The following is a 26692-nucleotide window of genomic DNA, read 5'->3' as shown; positions in this document are numbered from 1 at the left end:
TGTTTCCACCTCTGTATTATCTTGTGCTTTTCCATCATCTTGTCCTTTTCAACTGTCTACCCGTAAGGGAGGAGGGCAGGGTGATGTGGATGGAGGAAAAAAAAAGCCTAGAAATCTCTCAGAGCTTTGAAATGAACTTCAACTGCTATTTTAAGAAAACTTAAATACTTTGTGATGAGGTAAATCCCAATCCTTGAAGAAATGCAGCACCAAATTAAAAAAAAAAAAAAAAAAAAGAAAGAAAAAAAGACAGGCAGTAACTTTTGGGGGCAATGTTAATATTATGTGTGAAAGAAGTTGAGAAGTTCCATCCTTTGTATCTGTCCCCCATCTTCTTACTAAAATATATAAAATCCCATTAAACAGTCAAATACTATTGTCCCCATTTTATATAGATAGGACTGAGGCAGACTTGCTAAGGCCAGAGGCACAGAAAACTTCCACACGCAACAGAAAAATGTCTCCTTCTGCCACTAGGTACTTAAATCCCACATGGTGGTGAAGCAGAATGTTCCCTTTTCCCCAAAGAAGCTCTAGAAAATCATCCACAAAGTCCAACAGAACTACTGCAGCCTCCTGCGCCTCTCCTTCCCCCTTCCAAATGGCTCCCACGGTACAGAGACCTTCAGGGACTGCTAGTATTTAATAACAGGGCTGCATCAAACTTCTGTCCCATGGGTAGCAGATAACCTCTCCTTCCCCTCTTTTGTACCCCCTCAGCAACAACGAGGATGCATCCCATGGGCATTTAGGATATGGGATTCTGCAAAAATCCTATGTACTGGGCTCTACACAAGGTTATCCCTCTACTGAGGTGGGGCTGTGGGATGCTAGTCTCACACAATCTATAGCACATTGGGTGTTTGGAGGCTGTACGTAATTTCAGACTTTGAAATACATAACACATGATTAATGCATTAATGATACCGTAGCAAAGAGTTAAAGGGAAATGAGTATGATGAGCATTGAGAGGACAGTCTAACCACACTCAGACTGTCACCTCACTAACCTCATCACGTTGTGGTACGGGAATGACCCATGTGACTCAGAAGCCAGGAGAACAAAATAACCTACCTTTTGTGATTTCCTTCAGAAGAAAGATAGAAGACTATTCCGTGTCTTCTCATTAGGTGTGATCAGTAAATTCACGTTAAATGACACTGAAAAGCTGACGCTTACCTTTGCTAGGAGGCCGCAAACCCAGAGGTTAATGCAAAACGTAGGACTGATAGAAATCAAAGTGTGCCTCTTGAAGACAGACATTAACAAACCTTATCCTTAATAGGCTGAATGCATTGTCATACACTTTAATCATCCATGAAGGTCACAGTCTTTCTATAGCTGACTGACTCACTGCCCAAGTGCATGTAAAAGCTCAGAAAGGGAATCCTGGACCAAGGCCAGACCTCACAGATGGAGCGTTTCTCACTCTTGTGTTGGTGCTTCCTACAGAAGTGGTCAAATCAGCCCCAGATAGCTGATCTCATTTGAGAAATTAGTTCTCCTCCCTGCAAAAAGAAGTGTAAATCTGTCACATAGCTGAGATAAACCAGTTTAGTCATATCACCCACCTGCCTCCAGAGTAGCTTTGCCAGTCTGAACTGTGGATGCCAGTGGAGTGCACTGGCCTTACCTCAACACCTGGCAGAGCATCTTCAGCCTCTGCCATGCCACAGTCTCTAGGATCACCCTCAGTTGCTACATAGATGTGCAAACAGGACTTGTATGAAATCCAGTGTCTAGCCCAGGATGATGGCCAGCACTCAAATTTTTAAATAGCAGACTGAGAAACTTTTTTTCAAAAAAAAAAAATAATTTATTGCACTAGGGTTCATCTTCATTTCTGATAGTTAGACATTTGGCTTCAACTCTATGACAAGTTTTGTAGTATCTCTTCTGCACAGTTTTGAGGGACATTAGTGGCATTCAGCATCCATCTAAGCATCCAGCCCTTTTTCTGCCTCTTGTTCAGTTTTTGGCCTCAGCAACTTCCTGTGGTAAAAAGGTCTGTGGATTAACTGCAGTGTGTGAAAGACTGCTTTCTTTGGTGAATTTTGATTTTGTCATATTTTAATGAACACTCGAAAATCAGTATGGGGGGAGACCATACAGCTGTTTTAACTAATTAGAGTAACCCTACATTTCCCGTTAGTGTTACTTCTGTCTTTGGTTTCTTTCAGAGAGCTCATAATATGCATAAATATTTCAATGTATATGCTTTCATGAAAAATTGATCAAAAGCCAAAATTGTTCTTTAATGTTACATGAGAAATGCATAAATCCATAAATGCTTACCTTAAACAAAGATTTTCCATATAAGATGTGGGGATTTTTTTCTCTAGCAAAAATGTGAATGAATGTACAATGTCACACCTTGAAAAGCAGCATCCAAATATAAAAAACTTCCCTGGACTAACCAGGACTGAAGCAATCCAAGCATCCCATTCCTATCGCTTTTTCTTTAATGTTTATACAGGACCAGTTTAGAGTTCTTTTTCTCATCACCCAAATACTCTTTGGAGAAGCACACTTAAATTTTCGCAGGCTACATGTGGAATTTGATACTGTTTGGCAGATTTGTGTATTCTGCAGCCTCAGTGTCTCATAAGAAAATTGGTGAATTAAATAGAAGCATGTTTCAGGTCCAGAGCATTTCTCAATACTTCTCACTAGTTCTTGTAAACTCAAACATATGCCTGTAATTTTTCTACTTTCAGGTGATTTTCACTGCGCTGTTGTAGAATAGCCAAGACTCCCCCTCACAATTTTTCAGTAATTTCTTCCTGACCTTAGAAGTATTTAAATGTCACAAAATTTATATTTCTAGTCGCATCGTCACATTGTGTTTTAGCAGAAATATATTAAGTATGAAAGTTTGAGTAGGTCACTGCAGGCAACTGCTAATACATAGCAACACAAAGCTTCTTTAATTAATCACTAAGAATAATGGATTTTATACTCAGGAGAATTCTATCTTAGTTTACAGACATAATTCAAAGTTTAATGTGAACTTCATAAAAGGGCAGGCTTCTCCTGTTGGAGAAAATAACGTTGCAGAGGGAGAGGTGGATGGGGGAGGAGGGAATGCTGCATCAGACACTGGTTTGGTTTAGGGCAAAGTGCCTTTGGAGTGGTACTTGGCTTGGCAAAATTCTTTGTTCTAGTTGCATAATGCTGGCTGAGGACATGCTGGCTCCCGTGCCATTTGTGGACTACATGAGACACTAAACTTGCTGTGACACATGACACTTCATATGATAAAAGCCAAAATCCTCTGTGGCTGTGTATTAGTCACCTGAGCCAGCCAAAGGGGCTAACCTGATGCCCAGTGCAGCTGCAGCCTCACATTGTTAAACTGCAACAGGAAGGCAAATCTAACGTGTTTAGGGGAAGAAAAGGGAAAATGCAGGTATTTTCACAATTTCTTGCTAGATTTTTTGTAGTCTTGTGCCCAAACATACAGCTGCAACACTTACACCTTCACTCCCAATAAATACATGCTTTTTTGGTTGTACAGCTGAGGCTGTCTGATGAGGGTGCTAAGATGAAACATGGTGACACTAATTAACTATAGACACTGTCACTGTACAGGCAGCAGGGCAGGGTGCTCAGATGCAGGGACCTGTGGCCTGGCCACAGTCCAGTACCTGCTGTAGTGCAAAAAAACATTTTATAGCATTTTTGGTGACTTTCTTAAAACAGAAATAAATAGGTGGAGTGCAGGCAGATAAGACGACTCTTTTCTGAGTTTTCTCTTTTGTTTGGCCTAAGTAAATAGGGGTGTTAATTTTTATTTTCATTTTTAGAGTTGTCTTTCTTTGGTTTTAACACAAAATAGAACTTACTACCCAATGGCCCTTAAGTATGTAAAATTCCTAGTATCTATAATTTGCTGATTTACTTGTACTCTTTTTTCATAAAAATATGTGAAGACTTAGACTTTAACCTTCAACCTTCTTCATCCTTGATTATTTTTCTTCCTGTATGTTCAGGTTAGCTGATGTTTGAGAAGACACCTGTGGTGGTAGGGTCAAGAGGAGTTTAGAGTGGGGTAACCAGTGTATAGAAAAGGAATGGTATATCTGAGGCTTGTTGCAGAAAGGCTATCACTGATGACAAGGAAAAGATAAGAAAAGGAGATGTATGATTGTTTTTTGAGAAGCAGAACTTGACTTGGGAAATTACAATTTATTGTAATATCCTAAAAATATTATTTCAGAAATTGTGTTATACATTCATCCCTTTCATGCTGTTGGTTTTTGGTTTTGGTGTTGTTGGTTTTTTTTGTTATTGTTGTTTGGGGGTTTTGTGTTTTGTTTTGTTTTGTTTTTTAACATGAAAATCTTTATCAAAAAGCCCCTGTAGGATCTAGGTTGTGAATGGTCTTTGATGTTTTTCTGTGCTGAGTTTCCTTTTCTGGAACTCTGTCTTCCCACATTTTCCACTACAAGCAGAAAAGTTCTTCCCTTCTAACTACCTGTTTTGCTTGGATCAGATAAACCTAGAAACCGTCGCTAGCCGGCTGGTAATTGCTCAGGGAAATGAGTCCTCCAGGGTGTTCGCCTCTAAGCTCAACAAGTCACTATGACCAACAGCGGCTGTGGGTTCAAAACTGTAAACTCCTTGTGGAGTAGGCTGCAATCCATGATAAACACTGCAGATGAGCAAAGGGTAAATGATTCGTGCTGTCTAACCGGGATGCTTCAGCCCTTTCCTTTTCAAAGCAAAAGGAGCAACCAGAGGAACACAGTAAGACACTACTTGTGTATCTATGCTAACACTTTATTTATTTCTATGGGTTTACTTTACAGGGGTTAATTTCACATTTTCTTGAGGTGGTGACAGAATACATAAGGGTTTAATCTATGTAATTATAATCTGTAAATGGCTGGACAGGTTTCCATTCCAGGAGTGATCCTCTTAATGACAGTTTATATTGATCATCTAATGTACAGGTATTGTTGCATTTGTAGTGCATCCATTATCAGTTTTCTATCCTAATCTCTTACTGTTATAGTCAACACAACATCTAGGTATGTCATCAGACTAGCACAATAATATTAAAATATTAAATTTTAATAATGTTTTAGGAATTTTCTACTGATAGGAATAGTTAGGATATTATTTTTTTTCCATTCTCTATCTTCTTTCTCTTTCTTTTCTTTTTTCCTTTCTCAGACTAACTTTTCTTAACAAAAATTGTCATAGTTAAGAATTTGCAGAAAGGCAGTTTTGTACCAGACCCTCAGGTCAGACTGAAGTTTCAGTCACTTCTGGAAGGGCACATGCCAGAGCTGAGAATATAATGCCCCCAAGTGTTGCCTTCATCCCAGATCTTGATAGTGTCAGTATGGGTTATTGTAGGATAGCATTCATGTAATTGAGGAGACCCATTGCCTTTTAGTGCTGAGTAGGCATAAATTAGCCTGGATCTTTTCAGAAGGCACTTGGGAAAAGAGTATAATCTTGCCCTGTTCCTATCATTTTCCATAAGCATCCAGAGTTGGCCACAGGATGCTGAACTTGATGTGTCTCCAGTCTGATCCACTCCTGCTTTATGATTTTTTGAATCCAATACAAACAAGTGGGTAATAGAGAGCACTGACACGTTTGTGATGTGCTGCTCACTCTAAAGCAGGTGCTCTCAGGGTCCCATTGAGCATTTCTATACATTATCTCTCACTGATCGAGTTAGAGATCCCATTCCTAAAGTGTCACATTCTGGGTTGCTAACTTTCCTCTTGACAGGAAGAAGCAAATGCACTCTCTTGTGCTGCCTGATAAAAGAAAAAGAGGCCTATGTTGCTCTTATTTAATTTTGACTATAATTACCATGGAACTAAGCCCCACACTAACGCCAGCAATTAAGAAGCAGATCATTTCAATGAACAGTGAGGCAAGGTTCTTTTAAAAAATATGAGCTTTTTCTTCCTCAGATACTTTTTTGGGGGGGAGAGGGGGTTGGTTGGGTAGTCACACAAAAAAATAAGTATCCTTTCTGCTGCATAAGAAACACTGAGATGAGGCTTAAGAACAGGTTTCTTCCCACCCACTTGGGAGGTTTTCTAAAAGGGTCCTGAAATCTGCAGCTGCCAGGCCAGGTGAGCTTTCTAAGCAGGCTGGTGCCAGCCTGACGCAGCGAGTGCTGTGGTCTTCGGGCTTCCCCCAGGACCAGCATGGACAGTGTAGCTGTTACAGTGACACACGCACGCTCTGCGGCCTTTTATGACTATTTGTTATGGGATGCAGTAGACCAAATTCAGACCTCGTAGGAAGAGATGTGACTGTCCTGAAGATAATGGAGGTTCACTACTTTTTATTGTCCCTGGATATGATGAACCAAAATCCCAGCATAGTAAATCTATAAGAATTTGTTGTCTAACCTTGCAGGCTCTTTAAGATCTTCTATTTCATCTGAAGCCAGACATTTTTCTGGCTGTTTTATTTTGGTGTCTTTGTCAGTGAGCTGTTAACACACTTTAACAACATCTGTATTAATGTGATCTGATCCTGGCTCAAGTATGTTTAAGTGAATGTATTTTGATTTTATGTCTGCTAATTTTGCTCAGTAACAACAGCTAGCATTATCCCCATGACTCAAGGTCACTGACTTAGACAACCGGTTTCGCACTCTTTATACCATCCTGATGGATCTCCAGGGACCCTCCTGACAACCTTCCTATTTCAGCAACAACTCCCTTTCTCATTTAGCCAGGATCCTCAGACCAGGCTGTCGACTTTCAGTCTAGTGATGGTTTCACAGCTCCAAACCGATTCTCCTCTGCTGTATTGCTCAGGTGTGCCATGGCCAGAGCGAACCAGTCTGGGGAACAAGAAATGGTGCTCAGATCTTTTAGCTCCCCATATGTCCCCTCTCGAGACATTCCTCTCTTCCAGCGACAAAGCTGGAGTAGTTTTGTAACCACTCGGGATGTCTGTCTAATTCAAGAAGAAGCAAAGAGAAAAGATCTTGCATTTTGAAAATGCCAGGGTAGAAAGGGTAATTTAAATCAAAGAATTGTATAATACTTCCACTTGAATTAAAGCTCAGCTGTGTAGTAAAAGCAGATCTTCTTGATCCATCAAGACCTAACAATCCCATTGGTGTAAAAAATGAGGAAAAGGGGGTGGGGAGAAATTAAAAACACTCAGTACTGATGGAAAAATCAAATTGACACTGGACAAGGAAAGCAAATATTTTGTGGTTTTATATCATAACTTAAAAATACTTACTGATAAAGAAAGAACAAGAGTCAAAACGTGTGATGCTGTTTTTCTTCAAGAAAAAAGTTGCCTTTCTTTCTGGACCATAACCATATTCCCAGTGTGATGTCTGACCCATAAATATTTAATTCTCTTCATGCAACTCTGGTTAGAAAGGTAGAATATTTGCTTGGAGCAGCAAGCCGATCTGTTGCTCTGAATAGGATGTTTAAAATAAAAAGTCTTTTTCAACTCAAGTCAACTGGCTCAGTCAGAACTTACTAACTTCCTAAGTCAGAAGTTGCCAGAAACACTGGAGGCTTTCTGGGACCATGTGACATACTCTTCCTCCCTCTCTTCTCCACTACATATTGTCTGCAAAGGGGATATCGAAGTGAAAAAAGGGACCACAAAGTACCACATGGGATTATTGGCCACCAGGCATCACGTGAAGAACCCATATCTGGTTTGTCTTTGAAACAGAGGATTTGAACCTAAACTGTTCCCTGAGTAGAATTCCACTGACTTCACAGGAGAGATTTGAGCTTGAGGAAACATCTAAATTTCACTATGATTCTAAGACAAAGAAAGAAAATGCTTCAGTGATATTGCTGGTATCTGCTGAGAAATACAGTGTTCTCTGACTCACATGAGGAAGTTTTAGGAAATGCAAGAATGTGGGATGTATCCAGAATGTTTCTTTTTTGATCTCAGAAACAGCTAATCAAAATTAAAATTGTATAATTTCACTATGTCTGACTCATTCTTCACTTGCAGGGAGAAACACTAAGATAATAATCAAAGCAAACCTTCATTGAGTAAATCCGACATCTCATTCTTTAAAGGTGAATTGATGTTTAATGCTTGACTTTCATTTTTAATGTAGTAATTGTGTTATCTTGTAACTTGTCCAAGGAATTTAGCCAAAAAACCTCTGGAACCTACTTTGAATGTAGTTGAGGAAGGTAGTACTTTGCTAACGAGCAGCATTTAAGATGCTTAAATTTTCCTTTGGGCTTATTTTTTATTGCTATGTAACTAGATGGCACAGATTATTGTTCTGGGAAAAAAAACCAAAACAACCAAACAACATTAGCAAAGAGTCCCAGAGATCAGTCATCTTGAGAACTGAATGTGTTAAGCAAAGAGTTCATTTGAACTTGTTTTGTTTTTCAGACACTGCAAATGGATGTAAACAAGCTGAATATCACATTGCTTCGGATATTTCGACAGGGAGTGGCAGCAGCACTGGGACTGTTACCTCAGCAAGTTCATATCAACAGACTTATTGTAAGTACCAAAGGGCTGTCTATAATAAAATGTACCTGGGTATTTTGAATTCTCTTAAATTTATTTTCCTGTCACTATGGAAAAGTACAATAAAATAGGACAGAAAAATACTTTTTTCCAATATTTTAACTGCACTACAGAAAAACAGATCTCCATTACAAAATGATTTAAATTTTCTTTTGAAAGGAAACCATTCTTGGTTATAGTCTAAAAAAAAAAAAGTCAGATAAATCTCTTTTGCATCCTATTCATAAGCAGATTGCTTATCCCTTAGTTTTCATTCGAATACAGTTCTACATCACATTCATTAAGAAACACTTATTCGCGTTTTGTTTCTCAAAGGTTGAATATTGCTCAAAAAATACATGTGATTCTCCCTTTCAAAGGCATCTTCACAATCAGACTTTCCATTAGTAAATTAAATGCCTTCTCACAATATTAATATTCATGTTTTGCTATTCAGCTATTAACAATATATGCTCACAAATTATCTCATAGACTACAGTATCATATTTGCAAAAGATGACGACAAATTTGCTTCTAGCAACAAAGGCTTTTTAAAAGCAGTTGTCATTGTATGGTTTTCTGATATGGTTAAGGGCATGCATTCTTAATCCTGTTCTCTTTTTATGACAGATTTACCGTGAAGCAAAAATACCCAACATCATGTGTGTATTGCTAGCATTCGGTTCACGTTGCAGAGGGAAGATTTATTTCATTTCATTCTACATGCACATTGAATATTAGGGAAGAAAACTGACAGGTTCAGCCAAAAGTATTTCCTGCCTTGATAGCTTGATAGGATTGTATACATCAAAAAGGATTATAAAACTCCTTCAAATAATGTCTCTGTGAGAAAAGATCACACAAGAAATATAGCGGAAAAGATCAATAGGAATGCAATGCAGCCCTTTTCATGTTCGCCAGGGATGTCACTCATTCGTGACAAGTGATGCTAAATCTCCTTTGTCCCCTGTATTAACCAGAACGAAAAGCTGAAAGACATATTTAGAGAAAAGCACAATTAAATGAGAAATGTTCCAGACTTTGGGATGTGTATTTCAACATACTAAGTCACTCAGTAGTTTTCTTACTGTGCTATGTGGAAATTCTGTAACTAAGCAGAAGAAATATGCTGTTTGTTCTACTGGATCCATAGCTTTTCCCTTTCTCCTCTCATTTGTGGTCTAAATGAAGAAGTAATGTCATTTTGCACCTGCATATAGCTCAGAATACAGTAAGTACTGTTAATTAATAGTCTTCTTGACATCTGTAACAGTCTGCTATGAGTTAATATTTTAGTGATATAAGAAAGACAGCAAACTTTTGCCCTGTTTGCTCTAAAAAATCACAACAGTCAAAATTCACAGGGAAGAAAAATATATCTTAGGAGACATTATCCTCATTTCACATCCTTCTAACATGAGACAGTTCCTCTCATGCAGGGTACTGGCAAGCAAGTAGGGCACATAAAAATTAATCTCACCTTACTTCAGCCTGGTCTGTGCTACTCATTTAGGCTCCCTGTAAAAGCAATATAGAGAAGGATAACTGGAGGAGGAGAGGCACTGAGATCCTGATTGTTTTAGGATGGATTAAATCATTCTCTAGAGATGTCAGTCTCTCTCTGCTGACTTTGGAGGTAGTTTAGATGACTGAAATGAGGTAAGCTGGCTTCCTCCCAAGTGAGCAGCTCTCAGAAGTGGTCAGGAGCCTTGCAGTCAGGATGTGGCTGGGTACAGGGAGAGCAGAGGGCCTGCTTGCCTCTTCTATATGACAACACATAGTGTGCCAGGAAATGTTAACTGGGCGTTTCCACCGTCTCCTTAACCTTCCCAGTAAATCCTTCTCCTATAAAAGCCTTGTAATGGGCAGAGGAACTCCTAAACAGAGGAGACATGAAACACTGGGAATGCTGCAACCCAACCAAGCCTTGCGTTGTGCCTGCCACCTGCACCCAAAACCAGCCAGCTACCCATGTCAGAGACTGAGTAGGACTGCGGCCTCGCATCAGTTTCTTCAGCTTGACAAAAGTATCTGCCTTGAACTGATGGTTCAGACCTGTAGGTCTGTTTTCACCCCTTATAACCTTGCTGACCTGAATAGTCCCAGTGAAAAATGCCCAGTCCCACCAGTAGCCAATATCCTTACCAATCTCACTGAGCAGATGGAACAGCGGCGCATGTGAGAGCACAGAGGGCGGATTTAGGGCAAACATGTTTGAAAGCATCCCTTTCTGTGCAGCTCTACTTCTGAATGCAAAACTAGATATTTTAAGAATAGCAAAAGATGTCTTTTTCTTCACTTCAGTGAAGATAATGATGCACATTCAAGGTGATGGGAAGGACATGGGGGAAATCAGGATTATCCTGGTCCGAACTGTTCTCTCCCATCCCACAAAGACGAATAGCAATTAACCAGACCGGTGAGGTTTTTGCCTGCACCGGCAGCAATGCAGGTAGTAGTTCCATGCTTACCTTGCATGTGTAGGAACCTCCAAAGTCTGGACTCTACATCATGGCTTCAGCTAAGCTGGCCATAGCCCTGGTTCCCACACCCAGTTTGGACACCCGCATTGTTTGGAGTGCCAGTCTCAGGTGCTTTTCTAGTCTATCACAAGCAGAGGAACCCTCTGGCAGTCTCTCCTTTTGCTCCTTGTGACAGAGTGAGCATCGTTGACATCTCTAATACAGCACACCTTGGGCTATCAGGACTGCATCAAAGACACCAGGGCAGGAATTAATAGAGGGGAGAGCAGGCATTCTCAGCTTACCCATTAAATGTAAACAGAACTTTTCTGGTCCTTTCATTTTATTGTGCCATTTTAAGGAGTAGCACTGCAGTCAACCAAAAGGACTTTATACGTTGTTGTGGTATGTGTCTGCAATGTGTTGACATGGGATTAGAAGGCAGTACCAAAACACCACAGCATTATAGTAAGCATTCCCATTTAAGGACCATCTTTAAAACAGGGCTGCATTTCAGCTCAGATCAGATAACTATCTGCTAAAATCCCTGCTGGCACTTTGCCCTTTTCTTCATCCCATGGCTCCTCCCTTCACCATGTTACATCGACCTGTCTTGTTTAATGGTACTAGACTCAGGAAAGGGGTACCTTGTCAACAGTGAATGACACAAAGCACACTTGCCCACATATAGTATTTGCATTTTCGTGCACAGTCAGCTGGGATTTAAGGAGCCAGGGAATAGATATACTGTCCTCACAGGGCAGGTTGCAGTCTTTATACTTCATGCTTTTGTTTTTGTAATTATAGTTACAATCTATAAACAGCAGAGATTATCTCAAACCCTTCCTATGATTCTGCATTTTTTTATTTTCCTAGGGGAAGAAGAACTGTGTGGAACTGTTTGTGTCCCCACTGAACAGAAAGCCAGGAATTTCTGAGGCACTCCCATCTGAAGAAGTGCTACGTTCCCTTAATATCAACATTTTGCATCAGAGTTTATCCCAGTTTGGAATAACAGAGGTCTCCCCTGAGGTTGGTTATCAATTTTCTAACCTGTAGTTTGTTACACATTATGCAGCTGTTATATCCCTGCTAGTTTTCAGGCTGAGGTACTCAAGCGTGAGGCAGGAAATGTATAAGCTAAGATGGCATTACTGCTATAAGGCAGTTATACAGCTAGCCCCGTTAAATTACTTTAATAGTGCTTCATTAGGCTATTTAAGCATTAATATCCAGGTCCTCTTCACACAACTGGGCTACCATTGAAATCAGAATTTAGATCCTAAGTGTGCATCAATTGCCTTAAAGGAAGTGGGCCCAAGGACTTTTTGTCTCTTAATGTGGGTTGGCAGGTGTAACAATTTCAGTAGAGAGATAAATGAAATGCAGATGTCAGGTGTGAGCATCACTAGCTGTGGAACTTGTGTCTAACATGATTTTGAAAAACTGAATTTGTGCACTGTACCCATGTTTCTTTCAATTCTTGGGAGAAGTGAGAGACTTACCTGCTCCAAAGAGAAGGCAAAAATAAAATTTGTAGCTATTATTTGTATGCCTACATCCATAGGTTTTTTTGAGAAAATAAAGAATCTATGTCAAAGCAGAGACTGCACTGCTGTCTCCACAGTGTCCCAGACATACCAGTGAGAGGGACATCTAATTCTGGGCTGACCACTTGAGCTATGCACAACAAATGAAAAAGCGAAGGCCTTTAGGAAAGGAAATCACTAAGCTCATGGACATGGTCACATCGCTTTGCATGTTACTTAGTTTCTTAGAAGAACCTTACCTGCATGTAAAGACCCTCAGAATCCAGTGTGAGGTCTGAATAACCTCAAAAATGTTATCAAGAATCAGCATTTTCCATTGAATCTCCCATTTTCACGGAAGAGATGTTTATATCCAAAAATGTAGCAAAAAAAGGAGAGGTTCTGATGAGCTGTGTTTCCTCCTATGGTAAAGAGTTCCTGTATTGTTTACATCCAAACCTATGTTGGAGCCATTGCTGAGTTAATACTGGCTGTTATGTTCATCTGTATTTCTACCGATTAGAAATGCTTCGCTTATTTTAAGTATTCTAACTCTGTTCAAGAATCTGGAAGACGTCTTTGGTACAAAAAATGAAATATAAAATCAAGGCCAGTTTAATGCAATTTTACCTGCTGTATTGCAGCAGCCTGCCACTATGAAAATGAAAGAATTCTCGGGTTTTAGCTGTTCTAATACAGAACAATTCAAGCAGTGCTGTCCAAACATCAGATCAGGTCTTTATATCGCCCATCAGTGACCTGAGCTAAGCTTCCTTTAGGTCAGAATTTCCTTTGTTACTGAAGCATATGAGTCTGATGGCTGTGATGGATGCAATTATCTGTTGCAAGTACTCCAGTTACAAATAATGCTTCAGGCAGACACGGGACAAGAACATATATGAATAATAGATGAATGGAGAAACGTCATCAAGCTATGAAGAAATGCTGGAAAAAACCACAGCACTGAACTCAAGATCTCGAGTTAGATACATTTCAATAATTTCAAGTGCTCAGATACTTGAATTTTCTCTCTGGAAAAAATGTAGACAAGCAGATGGAATAATTTAGAAAGGATTAGAATGAAAGTTGCACAGACTAACTCCTTTCATACTGTTGGAGGAGCAAGAGATTATTTTAATATTTTAGTTGTTAGCAGCTTTTACAGCTGAGGACCTGATCCTGAAAAGATCATGGAACTTTACATTAATAGGCTTTTTTTTTTTTTAATCTTAATAAATTGTTTACATATGTAAGACTTCACAGAAAACAGCAGCTAAAAGACAACAACATATAATCTTTACTCAGCTACTAAACAGTTGCTTACTCTTTTGTCAACTTGTTCTAAGAACAAATCATGCCAAAGTAACAGCAAAGAAAATAAAAACAGGCAGTTTAAGGCAAATACAGTTATACAAAGCTTTAAATAGCTTTGACATAATACTTCACCCCTTGTGTGTGCATATTCCTGAGCTATCAATCCTAATTAAATGATGAGCTATAAATTGTATACTCTTCTGCCATTAAGTCTGAATGCTTCACAACCAGTATTGTGTGTGTACTGTCAGTGTATCTGTGCAGTCAAGAAGCATTAATCGCACCTTTTAGTGGCTGACACAGGGGTGTTAGGGCTGGAATTTGTCTCGTTTTTCAGCTGCCTATTTCAGTATGAGCTGCCCTAAGGCTTGAAAGTCTGCAGGCTCTCTCTACAGTAACCAGAGAGATACGTTCAGCAGGTGGTTCATTCCATCTCTGAGATACCTCTCCTGAGATTGCTTGGTTGGCTCTTTTTAATAAGGCTTATCTTAAATTAGACCTCCAGCTGTAGAGGGTTAATGGTGGGGGAAAATACCCTGTCCTAAGAAACTTTACCAAGATTATGTAGGAAAACTCAAGATCTTTGCTTAAAGTCTCAGCCCATGTAATACCATGAACAGCAGAAGTCTCAGTGGATGTAGGTGGCTGGAACTACATTTGCATTTCTGATGCATTAGTCACTGATTGGTCTATTTTCAATTAAATTGTCTGTCTCAGAATTCATATCCTGGTTTCTTATTCTGCAGTAGCTGAAAGAGCAGATTTCCTATATGCCTTTGCTGCAGGAGCCACTTTGCTGCCTAGTGTGGAACAGGATATGCACCTATGGGAAAGTGAAAATTTAATTTGATGGTGGTGTTGTCATGTCAGGGATCCAGGGCAACATCTTCCGTATGTCCTTTCTTTTCCAAAGGCCTCCTGCAATTGTAGCATTTGCTGGTTTATTATGGTCTAAAGCTTTGTCTGAAACGGGATTTAGGATTGTGTTCTGCTCCACGGCATGTCTCAGGGCTGGGAGCAGACTTCCCCAGAACAACCAGCCTAGCTGGTGCTTGGTGGGACTCAGTTCAATGACTCAGGCAGTCATTACAGTGTGGGAATCCTGACTTCCTCATGTCTTTAAATTGTGCTCAGAGAAAAAAAGAAAATACTACTGGATTTCAGAGCTCAGTGGAGCAGAGGAAAGCTTGAGATGGTTTTGAGGCAGTAAGTAAGATACCATCTCTCAAAAACTGTCTTTTGAGAGATACGTTGTCAGCTGGGACATGTGGCACTGAAGGAGAGATTTCCAGAGCTGATGCCAAAATTATGCCATTCCAAAATGTACCATTACAGCCTCCTTGCACAAGGCTTCTGTTGGTTGCCTTTGAAGTGTGTGATATTAACTTCTTAGAGAAGAAATCAAAGGAAGTAATCATGCACTTAAAGCATGCAGAAACCCTATGTCATTGCAAGGACAAGTGATCAAAACCAACAGCTTAGAAATTACAGCAGCCTAGACCAACAGAGGCGCCTGGGAACAAAGCAGAACACAAGGACGTGCTGCTGCAGTCAGGCAAGGCAGACGTGGCCTTACGCCTGCGCGGGTGCACCCAGAGCGCCCGGTGGGGACTGGAGCCCTGCAGGCCTGCCGCCTTCGAGGTGAAATCACAACACTTTATCGCACATGTCTGTAAGGTAGAGTCTTTGGGGAGGCTTTGTCATGGGCCACATGAAGTGCGTATTATCCAGCATCCTGGGAGTCTGAGAGGTCATGCACATTCCTGCATGTTTTCACTGGGAGTGGAAGTGATTTCTTGGCAGATTTTCCTAACCTACTTTAGCTAACATAGTTAAGCTAGCAGAAGAAGCAAAGCAGTTCAGTGTGAACTTCGATGAACCCTTTTTGATCTTAAGTTCCATCCCCAGCTCCCTGTAAGCTTTCCTCTGAGCTCAGAACTACAGCTTGCCATGCTTTCATCAGGGTTTCAGCCCAGGGATCTAACTGGGGTTAACTTACCCAGTTTGAAAATTCACCTAATTTCCAGTGAAGACTTACCATTCCTGGCAGCTCCTGATACCTTGGCAGGATCTTTCAGTCACACACTTTACAGTGACTACTGTAGGTCGATGTCTCTCTTGTTATTATCAAAAGCTGGCTGCTCATTTTATTCATTTGTACAAATAGTCCACTAGTTTTCCATAATAAGACCAGAAAGGCCAGAGTGTATTTTTAATGACATTTTTATTAAAAAATAGGTTTATAAAAAGTATTTTCTAAACCCATTTGGGCCAGTTCAGAGCAAAGCACATACCTGTGCAGGCACTCGTCAGTAAGGTTAGTGATAGCATGGGATTGTTAAGAATACATTCTTCCAAACTCAAATTATGCTGAATTTAAACTGTTTAAATTAACCTGGCTAATTCTGCCTGAATGATTCACCTGATTGTGGAGACTCCTTAGGAACGGAGTCAAACACTGGGCTATGATGCTTTTGATGCTGTACATAACGATGAGCCTGCCTCCTTGTAGCCAGGTTTGCTCTAGGACCTGATAGTTTCTGAACTACTCTACTGGAACGCTCCTGCCACCCCACCTGCTCTGACATTCCCCTGTGGCTTTTCACAGCTTAGTTTGAGTTTATCTTCCTGCCCTCTGATGGCAGGGGTACATTCCCACTCCTCAAAAACTATCCGAAACTCTTGGTGGATTCTCAGGCAGGGAGATGTTCCTGACTGAGTGTGAGAAATGTGGAGTAACATCAGTCAGCTGAGATACAGCACACCTCCATACGGGAGGCTCGTTGCCCGTGGTCATGAACAGGAGCCCTCTCTCTTTTTTGCTTTTCCCCTACCGTTTGGCCACCGTGCAAGATTGTTTCTTGGGCATCAGCAATCTGTAGTGAGCGTGGCAGTTGCTGTCCCTCTTATCAGTTTTCCCAGACTGAGGAACAAAGTTCTGAATGAGCAGTACTGATGTTTCAGAAAGCAATTCCTTATCATGGGTGTGAGATGACTCAGTTACTGGAGGTCACAGCCTCTTCTGTCACTGGGGAGCAGGTTAAGCAATGGTTCTGCTGTCCTACAGTCAGATCTGGGGGAGAGATTTCCTTGGGTAGGTGAAGGTACTACTAAAGTGTTTCAAATTGGTTTGCAAGATGTGTTTAAGTCGTGGCATACATTTTTTACTCTTTTTACAGCATTTGTTAATACTCTTTGAACTTAATTTTTAGAGAGACAAATCAGGGAAAGATGTATCCTGAATATACATACCATTAGACATCATAGAGATTAATTCTCTTAGACTCAGTTATGCATACAAAGTCTATTATAAAATATTTAAAGACTTTTGTGACACTAATGAATTACAGTTCATTTAAGTCTTTCACCCACTGAGTCAAAAAATCCCATTAGCTCTTCATTTACTTTTTAGTGTATTTGTCCTTTAAGTGAAGAGGTACAAACCCACTTCATTTACTCCCTTACAAAAGGTCAGCATGGCCAGTTCTCCTTCAGCTCCTGCTTTTTATCTATGTTTCCTCCTGAGAAATCTGAAACACTGGAAACCCATCAGGTAACCCACCCAGGGTCAAACAGTTTATAGCTAATGGGCCAGAGCTACAGCTGCTCCTTTTGCCATGGGATTCCACAGGAGCATCCCGAGTGTGGAGCAGCTGCAGATTTGGGCTGTGAGCCAGCAGTGGGACCAGACTCCTGTGCTGTGAGCGCAGTGGAATAACCTTGCTGTGCTGAGGTAGCAGATTGCACGGAGAGCTGCACCCTGCTAGAGTGGCAGTGCTGTTGGAGTATGTCTAGGAACAATTTTTGCAGAAAAGTTTGGCAAGATTTCCAGCTTATCTTTGAAAGCCCTGATTTTTAAGTTGCTCACTAAACACCAGACTGACACTTATAAACCTTGTTAAACTGTCAATACCTGCAATACTTTTAAGCCCAGATCATGAAACACTGTGTGAACAAACACACACAGAGACACAGACACAGACAGACACAGACACAGACGCACACACACACTCTACAAGCAGCAGAGGATGAAAGATTTCCATTCCGGTCCCTATGGTTATGACTTCCAAAGAAAACTCTTCTTTATTATGCTTTCTGTTCTGAAACAGTCAACTTGTCCTCTCTTCCCCAGGCCACGATCTCCTCCTCCTCCTCAGCAAGCCTTTCTACATGAATTCAGCTTCATGAGGACTTTCTGTGTTTGGGAGGCTGATGGACACAAGGAGTTTGCTTGATATATTGACTGTTCAAAAGAGCAGGCTAATGGGTACTTAAGCAGACTTTGGAGCATGAAGTACCCATGTAAAGTGCTAGACGGTCCCTGCAGTTACACAGGTCCAGTGAGCAGCCAGTCATCTTTAAACGGAGCAACTCTTTCCTCTATAGAAACTCCCAGTCCTCTTACACAATGTTCCCAAAGGGGAAAAAAGGCCACCTTGAGATGGGAAGGAAAAACTCACTAGTTAAACAAGAAGTTTAATTAAAGCCATAGGGGATTTCAGTGAAAGGGAAATGCCAAGACCAGCGGAAACCAGAATTTAAGAAACTAATTTTTACCAGCCTTGAGAACTGTACTGAAAATACACAACTAAGAAAGGAAAACAAATAGCTGAAAATTGGGAAAGCAATGTCTACTGAACTGTGTTCACAGAAACACAAGACAACATACTTTATTCTGAATAATATATTGCAGTTAGACCAAGGATACATGTGCCCTGTTTCTACTACAAATCTCTGTTTGGAAACTTAGTGAAATTCTGGTAATTGAATAGCCCAACCAAGTCCCCACACTGCAACAAAGCCCCAAATAAATGATTTTACAATTATTATCACATAATCCCCAGGAGTTCCTCAGGAGTTCTGGAAATTTTGGTGTGCACAGCTGTTTTAGAAATGTACTATCAGCAGGGACCCAAAGATAATGAGATCACTTTAAGAACGTTCAGAATTACAGATAGGTAGATAAGGAGATTACTTTCGTCATAATGGTAATTTTTTACGTATGCACGTTTATGTGTGCATGTAATCTAAAGGTGACAGTGTCGGGGCTTCCCAGCTCACAAAGGCAAACCAGGAAATCAACCTGCTCTTTGCTCCTCCTGTGTCAAGTGTCAACATTCCCGATGCTGGTGCGTGGGTGCTGGGGCCGGAGATAAGCACTGGGGAGGAAGAGGCAGGACGGGAGCACTGCCCTTTTACCTGATGAGCCAGGTAGTTTCCAAGAAAGACCACGGGTCTTGTTTGCTTACCTTCAACCAGCCTATGACTCCTGGTGAAGGATTATCTCAGCCGCCACAGAGAAGGTCTTAGATCATCTCACGTAGCATTAGGACCCCTGGGTCACACGCAGGCACACGGACCCATGGAGTGCAGGCAGGGTGCGTGGCTGAGGTGGGTGTGCAAATAGCAGTGTTCAGAGTGCCATATACTGTGCAATGTGAACTGTGACAAAGCTGAGGACCGGGTGATTAATGCCTGACAAGAGCTATTTAATCTGCGCACGCTGCTGTGTAACTTTTTTTTCTTTTCCTCTTTCTGTTTTGTTGCTTAAAAAAGAAAAATGTTTTGCAAGGCCAGCGTGAAGCAGACAAAATCTGGAGCAAAGAAGGATTTTATGCGGTTGTCATATTTCTCAGCATCTTTGTCATTCTAGTAACTTGTTTAATGGTAAGTTTCCTTTTTACCTTTTTTTGCTGTTCTTTACTCCATGCTTTTCTCAGTCTGAAGGATAGAGTCACACAATCTTTTCATGACAGTTGTTTTCTCAAAGCTACTGAAAACTCAGCTACAAAGTAAGAGTCGTTCAGTCTCATAATGCTGTGAAGCCAAAGTTTGAGGAACCAAATTTCTTGATATATTTTGAGTCCAATTGAAGAATGTAACTAGAAGGAAGCTGAAGAAATAAATAATGGACTCTTAAATCAGCAGAGCAATTGTGTAGTGATGTGAGTGATGGCATCTCAACCTGCTTACTAAGGTCCCAGGATTCCTGAAGCTCTGTTAGCTGCCTATATTTCAATTTTATTAGATAATCAAAACAACACCACATTGATACAATATTGTCAGTGCACAGTGTTAAGAGTGTATGTCAGTCAGTATTCGTGTGTCAAATATAAGCATTTTAAAATTTTAAACTGAAATGATTAGTAAGTACATGAAAGAGTGATCACATTTTGGACAGCTTTGCCATTCACGTTGTCTGATTTCAGTGGCCACATTTCTGGGCATTAGACATACTTCTAATACACTGACTATGAGATGTGGAAGGTTTGCACGAAAGATGAACAACACTGCACCACCACTGACTTTCATAGGATAATTTCTGGATTTTTTCCAATGTTGTATCTCACATGTTTTCCTTCTCTGAATTGTATGTTTCTTCTATAGTGCATAAATAAAAAGGTTTACTAAACTCCATGACAATTCTTAACATTTATGAACACATAGTATTGGAGTCTTTTGAGATATTTTGCTCTCAAACACATTTAATCTTCTTTAAACTGGATGGATTTCCTGCTTGCAACCTTAAGATGGAAAGAATGTCTAAACTTAAGGTATTAATAAATGATGACATTTTAACAAAATCTTGTTTAAGCTTTTAAAATCTCCCAAAGATTTGAAAAGCACTTATTTTTTCACAAACACTGTCGGTTCATGTAATTTCTACTGCCTAGTCATCTCCATTTCTCCATGCCATCTCACTCAAAAATAGGAGAGTAATTCTAGAAGTACTAAATTTTACTCAAATTCTTTACTTTGGAGGAGCAGATATTTTGGTCATTACTGACTATTTAACTAGAAGGGTATAGAAAATGTTGTTTGTCCTTGTTCTGGAACTACACAATATTTTCATTCATTATTTGGAAACAGAGATGGTATTTAGAATTGTAAGCATTTTGGAGGACAGTATCAGAACTTTAAATATTCGTAAGGTGCTGGAGAAAAGGTGGAAAGTAACAAGAATGCTGCTTGGCAGGGACAAGAGCTCTAATTGTGTGTATCAATACAACACAAGAAATACATGGCAAAGCAACAGTTCTGTAGGAAAGGTTCCAGCAGTACCACAGAGCAGACACTGAAGTAAATGAGTAACATCACCTTGTTGGAAAAAATATACTTCTTGCCCTGGGGTGTATACAAGAGGATAAGATCTCCAAGATCTGCATTCAGGTTGGCTCTGGTAATAATTTGGTTATTGCTACTCTTTCTCTGTGGTCTCTGTCAAATACCACACTTGTGAAAAATGTTGGGCAGTTGTAGTAGAGAGGAGATACAAGACTGATCAGAAATACAGAAGACATGAAATAATTTTTGTTTATTTATGATAGAGCAAGGAGAAACATGATAGTTCTCAAACATGAAAAGATTTCAAAGGCTGTAGTAAGGAAGATAATACATTCTCCACTGGAGACTGGAAAAGAAGAAAAAATTTTGAAAGGGTGATTTGGCTGACTCCTTAGAAAGAACTTTGTTATCGCATGGGTCAGTAGATCCCAGAGTGCATTGCTTGGGGGAAGCTCAGGAGTTTTCACCCATTGAGGTTTTAGGCAAGCATCTGTCAGGAATAGTTTGGGTGTAGCTGATCTAGAGTTAGGGCAGAGGTAAATAATAGTAGAGTCCTCGAACTCCCTTCCAGATGGATTTACTATGATGCTGTGGTCTTTCCTGCAGGCATTCCCCTTTCTGTCCCTTCCCAAATCCAACCTGTATCTTTATGTGTGCAACTGTTCAGACTGTGTAAGTGGACATTGTCTCAGATTTTGCCAGGACCTGCTGATACATCGAGTATGTGCAATCTGTAAGGCTAAGAAACAGCTCACAATTGTTTATCATCCCACTTTGTATGTGTCAGAGTGGCATATTTACGAAAAATAGGAATTCGTTATTTCAGATTCAGCCATTGCAGTCTATCAGACCATTCAGCTTTAGCATAAGGCATTAGGGCTCATCCTAAGTAGCTTTGGCTGTAGCAACCATAGAAGACCACCAAAATACAGCCCCTTTTTTAAAGTGACAGGGTAGGCACCTGTTTGTCCATAGGTGGTTATTTGTAGTTTAGAGGATCCAAAACCAGAAGCGTAGCCTGCATCTGTAGATGACTTGGGAGGGTTCTTTACAGTATGGAGTAGGAAGTACTTTGATGATTATGATGATCAACAGTGTTCAGTGTATGGCAGCTGAATTGCCAGTGTTACTGCTTTGTACCATGTAATTTCTACGGAAATTGAAAAACATGCAGCCTTATCTCTTAACTGGCTTTTACAAATCATGATGCTTCCCTGTGCTGAGAGTGCACTGTGTGTTAACACTTTTTAGGCTTCTTAATGCTTGGCTGAAATTTAACAAATATCTGACCTATATATGTGAAAACCTGCAGTGCAGAGTATTCCTAAACAGTGTAATACAGTAGCCCATTTGGATTTGTAAATTGTACCCCTGAGGTTGTTTTATTAATTTACTGAGCTAGTCCTCATTGTTGTGGTATGGGAACCTCTTGCATCTCAGGAGCAATTCATCACATGTGGAAGCCAACGTGTAGCTCATTGCTATCCTCATCATGGGCTGACCATGGGCTCACATCCACTGGGAACATCGTGCGTCATTTATAAAGTTAGCCAAGCAAAGTGCTAAGTAAGAATAAATATTTTTAGCACTCCCATGTGTAAAACAGGTGTCTTTATTTCTTATTTTACATAGGTGGAAAAATAACTGAGCCATCACTTCATTTACTAAATAACACAGTATTTGACAGTGGATTAAATTATTTGCTATCAGATTTCTTACTAATTGTGCCTGTTTTAATAAACCAGTATGTTTGCATATCCTTTTTTTTTTTTTTTTTTTACAAAAAAATATGTGCATACAAGTATCTGTTTAGTAGTCTGGAAATATCACTTTCAGATTATGGAATATTTGTAGTTAGTTGTAATAAGAGGGGTTTCTAAATGTTTTTCTTTTTCCCAATTAAAAAAAATAATCAAAAAGTAGGATTTTTTCATTTAAAATAATGAAAGCCATGAACTTTGAGCAACTTGACTTGTGAAAGATGTCCCTGCTTATGGCAAGGAATTTGGACTTGGTGATCTTTAAAGGTCCATTCCAACCCAAATTATTCTATGAATCTATGATTCCATGAACTTTACCTTGCCAACAAATTGTGAGGATCTATATTTTTATTACTGTCTCCAGTGTTTTATGAGTTATGAACAGTTATTTGATGTTTTAGGGAGATAGTTACTTAAACAATAAATATTTTTTTACCTTCATGATTGTATTTTAGAATTTGTTTAACAAGAAGAACATTGAATAATGAAAAAATCCATTCCCACATCACATTTTCACATGACCTATCTCTTGTTCTTAACCTTGCAAGTTTCAGGATTCCTCAAGTGGTACAGAACTGCTGAAAGCACTTGGATTATAGAATTTATACAGCTAACAAATATGAGTCTCTCAACTTCAACTTTTGGCAGTATAAAGATTTACATCAAAATTAAAAGCATGTATTTTTATCGTACTGCAAGAGTGTTTAAGCCAACTCAAAATTAGGTGGCTTCTGTCTGTAAACTAGTCCTAGATTGTCTGAATTCTGCTATTATTCTTCTACAGAACTTTTTATAGTCTGTTCAAATCATGGTATCCAAATGCCTCCCAGTAATGCCTGAAATAACACGCCTCACATCTGTCACATTTTTGTTCATTCATCCCTTCCCCAGGTTTTGAGGGAAATTTTGTTACCTGATTTTCTTCTCATGTATACATGCACACAATAGCTCTGCTCATGCAGAGACACACACGTAGGCTCACACACATGTTAATAAGTACTTGTTAGAGAGGACACTTTTAATTAGAGTGAATTTTCTTATTATCTGTTGTTTCTGGGACATTTTACTATACAGTCCTGGGTACCCTAAATATCTCTAGGCAGATGAAAATTTTCATATCACTGCTGCACATAACCATTGCCAACATCTTCATTCTGGGATTTCCTTCCGATCTCTGAAGATGAATAAAAGCAGTTTCCACTGGTATTTTGAATGGGTAGGTAGGAGGTTCTGGCCCAGCTAGGGCGCAACATGTCAGCTTTCCTTTGCAGAAATCTGAGCAGAGATACAAAGGGTGAATGTCACACTGCCAGCACCCTGTAATTCTTCCATATAAGCTGAGTCAAAAAGGAGGCAGAAAGAAGATTATTTTCCTTTTGGACTGTGACTTTGAACCCTAGGCTTAATACGTGAAAAATTCCAAGTGACTCACCTTGTGTGTCCTTGTATGCCTCTTGATTAGCCTCACAATGAATAATCTGAGGTATTGGTAAAATGGCAGTTTTCCTAATTTAGCAGCTTTGTATCTGTTTCCATCCATACTGACAGATGTGTTTAAACTGATTTGAAATATGAGTACAACTAAGTTGTTCCCTCTGCAGAGCTTGGTAATAGACTTGATCACTGTCTTTTTGGCCATTCTTGTTTGTTTGACTTTCACCTGGCATTCATTAAAACACAACGGCCCTGACCACACTTTCTGAGGAAAGTATGTTAACTCTTAAATCAAATGTGGTCCTTTAGCTTTTTTTTCAATTTCTGCTGGTGGCAAGCTATCTTTTTTCCTAGTGTCTAATAATAGAGTATTAAAAAAGATATTAAATAATACTCATCCACGTTTTTGGAAATCAAAACCATAATTCCCTGGGTCTCCAAGGGACAAAACTTTGAGGTGTATCAGTGACAAGAAGGTATGGTTAACATTGTCATGACCATGAATGTCAGAGCTGTGTATCTGTGGGTTACCAGAAACAAATGAGACAAAAGCAGTCACTGGAGAAAAAGAAGGTTAAAATATTTCAAGGCCCTGTCTTATCTTTACTGATACCTGTGGCCTTGCTTCACAGTAGGGTTGTTTTTTTCTGCAAAATAATGGCAAAGAGCAGCTTATCTTATCCATGCAATTTAATTCTGAACTCTTCTGAATGAACAGATGGATTACTTAGCTAAGTCTTGTTTAATGGGTGTATTGCTAATGTCATTAGGCCAGTTCCTAGCTAAACCTCTAAGGCTAATCCTTGGAAAAACAAACTCATCAGATACATCCAGTCTTCTCTGGAAGGCTATGGAGTGATAGATCTTAATGCAGTGCTAGCGGGGAAACAGCTGTCAAAGAGCTTCTGACTTGCACTGGAAAAATGCTTTGATATAGGCTTCGTCTTTATGGCTTTACAAACCAGGATTCAATCTAAATGTTTTACAGCAACAGATAAAGCACAGTAGAAGGCAGGAGGGTATCTGCAGACACCTTCAAAAAGCTGCGTAAGTGCCTATCACCCACCTCCCAAACAATACTTAGAACAGTAATTCTCATAAGTTTCATAGGTTGCAAGGCACGTTTTGAAAGTGGCACAACTACAGCTCAGAAATCATTTTTTGCATTCCCATCAAGAGAGGTAAGATGTGTTAAATAGGTGTAACACAGGTTCCTCTGGAGGGACGCGTCCGAGCACACGCTGCCCGCCAGCCCTCACCGAGCTGCTGTGCAGCAATGTGGGTGTGGAGTTCAGGGGAAGAGGATCAGCACAACTACTGAGAAGCTTTTGCTGCAGATATCTGACATCCAAGTTCATAAGCAATAGGTGGGAAGAGAATCCTGGTATACCAGTATGTTTGGACATCAATGTCTCGATAACTGTAAAACACAATTTTTTGAACAGGTGCATAAATAGCTTCATAGGCCACACATTGCTTCAGCTTTATTCCAGAACAGGTTATGCTTCTCTGAGGATATTGAGAATATCTTCCTAAGGAGTATTTCAGAGCAGTAGCAGTCTACCATTACAGAAGTGGCCTAGTAAAGTTACTCTGTTCAACCATCAGCTCCATGCAAAATGAGTAAGAGATTTTAAGAACAAATGGAGGCTGCTATAATTAGAGACTTGTACCTGCATATATCATGAGCATTTATTTTATTTTGGGCCATTGTCTCTCTTGTGTTAAATTCTTACAAATATTTCTGCAATTACTTTATGTATCAGTATTTCCCTCTTCACAGTGTCTTCTGTAACGGTTTTCCATTCTATGTTATTTGCCCCTTTAATAATACGACTACTGGTATTGCAAATAATTACTGGCTCACAATGAGTACTGTTAAAATCCCTATTGCCCACATGTACACACTGGTTTATGTAATGGAATATTTATCCTGTTGTGGGAAACACAGTGACACAACTTGTGGCTCACCTTCTAGGAATGAAAGCCACACTTACCCAGCACTTGTGATACCTTCCTTGCCTTGTTTACCAGGGTATTGAGATGGGGATTTCCTCTTTATTTCTGTAGGTTCTGTACAGATTAAAGGAGAAGATCCAGTTGTCACTGAGACAAGAGAAGGAAAAGAAGCAGGAGATCCACCTCTCACCCCTTCCCTTGCAGACATCTCAGTCTAAGACCACCAACAGCATGGTCCAGCCTCAACAGACTCCAAAGGTTGTCAATGTAGTAGTGGATCCTCAAGGCCAGTGTGTTCCTGAGCTCAAACCTCCCCTGTGTGTCAGTCCGTCTCCTTTCAGAATGAAACCTGTGGGGCTCCAGGAAAGGTAGGATGGTGCCTGGTGCATTCAGGATTTATTCTGTTTTGTTATACTGATGCTGCATGATTTCATGTGTGCATCTTCTGTCAATGAATGGGAGACTTTGCCATGCAGACAGCTGAGAAGTGGGATCATGGTGTCTTAATATCTGTCTCGTGGGTATTCTCTCCTTTCCTTTTGTTTTCGTATGAACAAACGTCCAGAAGTTTGGGCTGAGATTGACAGCAGTACTGGAATTCTTTTTGCTAATTTGCTTTTCCCCTTTCCAACAATTACTCCAAAGAAATAATTTTTCATTTCCCATTGAT

The 26692-nt window shown here is 39.9% G+C and overlaps 1 protein-coding gene across 4 annotated transcripts in view; it reads left to right on the top strand.

Moving 5' to 3' along the window:
• PTPRR (protein tyrosine phosphatase receptor type R) overlaps positions 1–26692 on the top strand; it is a 147985-nt gene that overhangs the window by 63927 nt on the left and 57366 nt on the right. For 3 of the 4 annotated variants that reach the window (XM_040596481.1, XM_040596480.1, XM_040596482.1), the window contains 4 exons: positions 8380–8493; positions 11838–11993; positions 19361–19471; positions 26134–26390. In XM_040596481.1, the coding sequence (XP_040452415.1) occupies positions 8380–8493; positions 11838–11993; positions 19361–19471; positions 26134–26390 (638 nt within the window). Of the gene's footprint in view, positions 1–7992; positions 8049–8379; positions 8494–11837; positions 11994–19360; positions 19472–26133; positions 26391–26692 lie in introns of those variants that run through there. The other variant, XM_040596483.1, reaches the window with a different exon arrangement.

This window comes from Falco naumanni, chromosome 5 (assembly GCF_017639655.2).
Source record: "Falco naumanni isolate bFalNau1 chromosome 5, bFalNau1.pat, whole genome shotgun sequence".
Lineage (NCBI taxonomy): Eukaryota > Metazoa > Chordata > Aves > Falconiformes > Falconidae > Falco > Falco naumanni.
The sequence above is the reverse complement of the archived record's forward strand: the minus strand, read 5'-3'. Positions and strand labels throughout refer to the sequence as shown.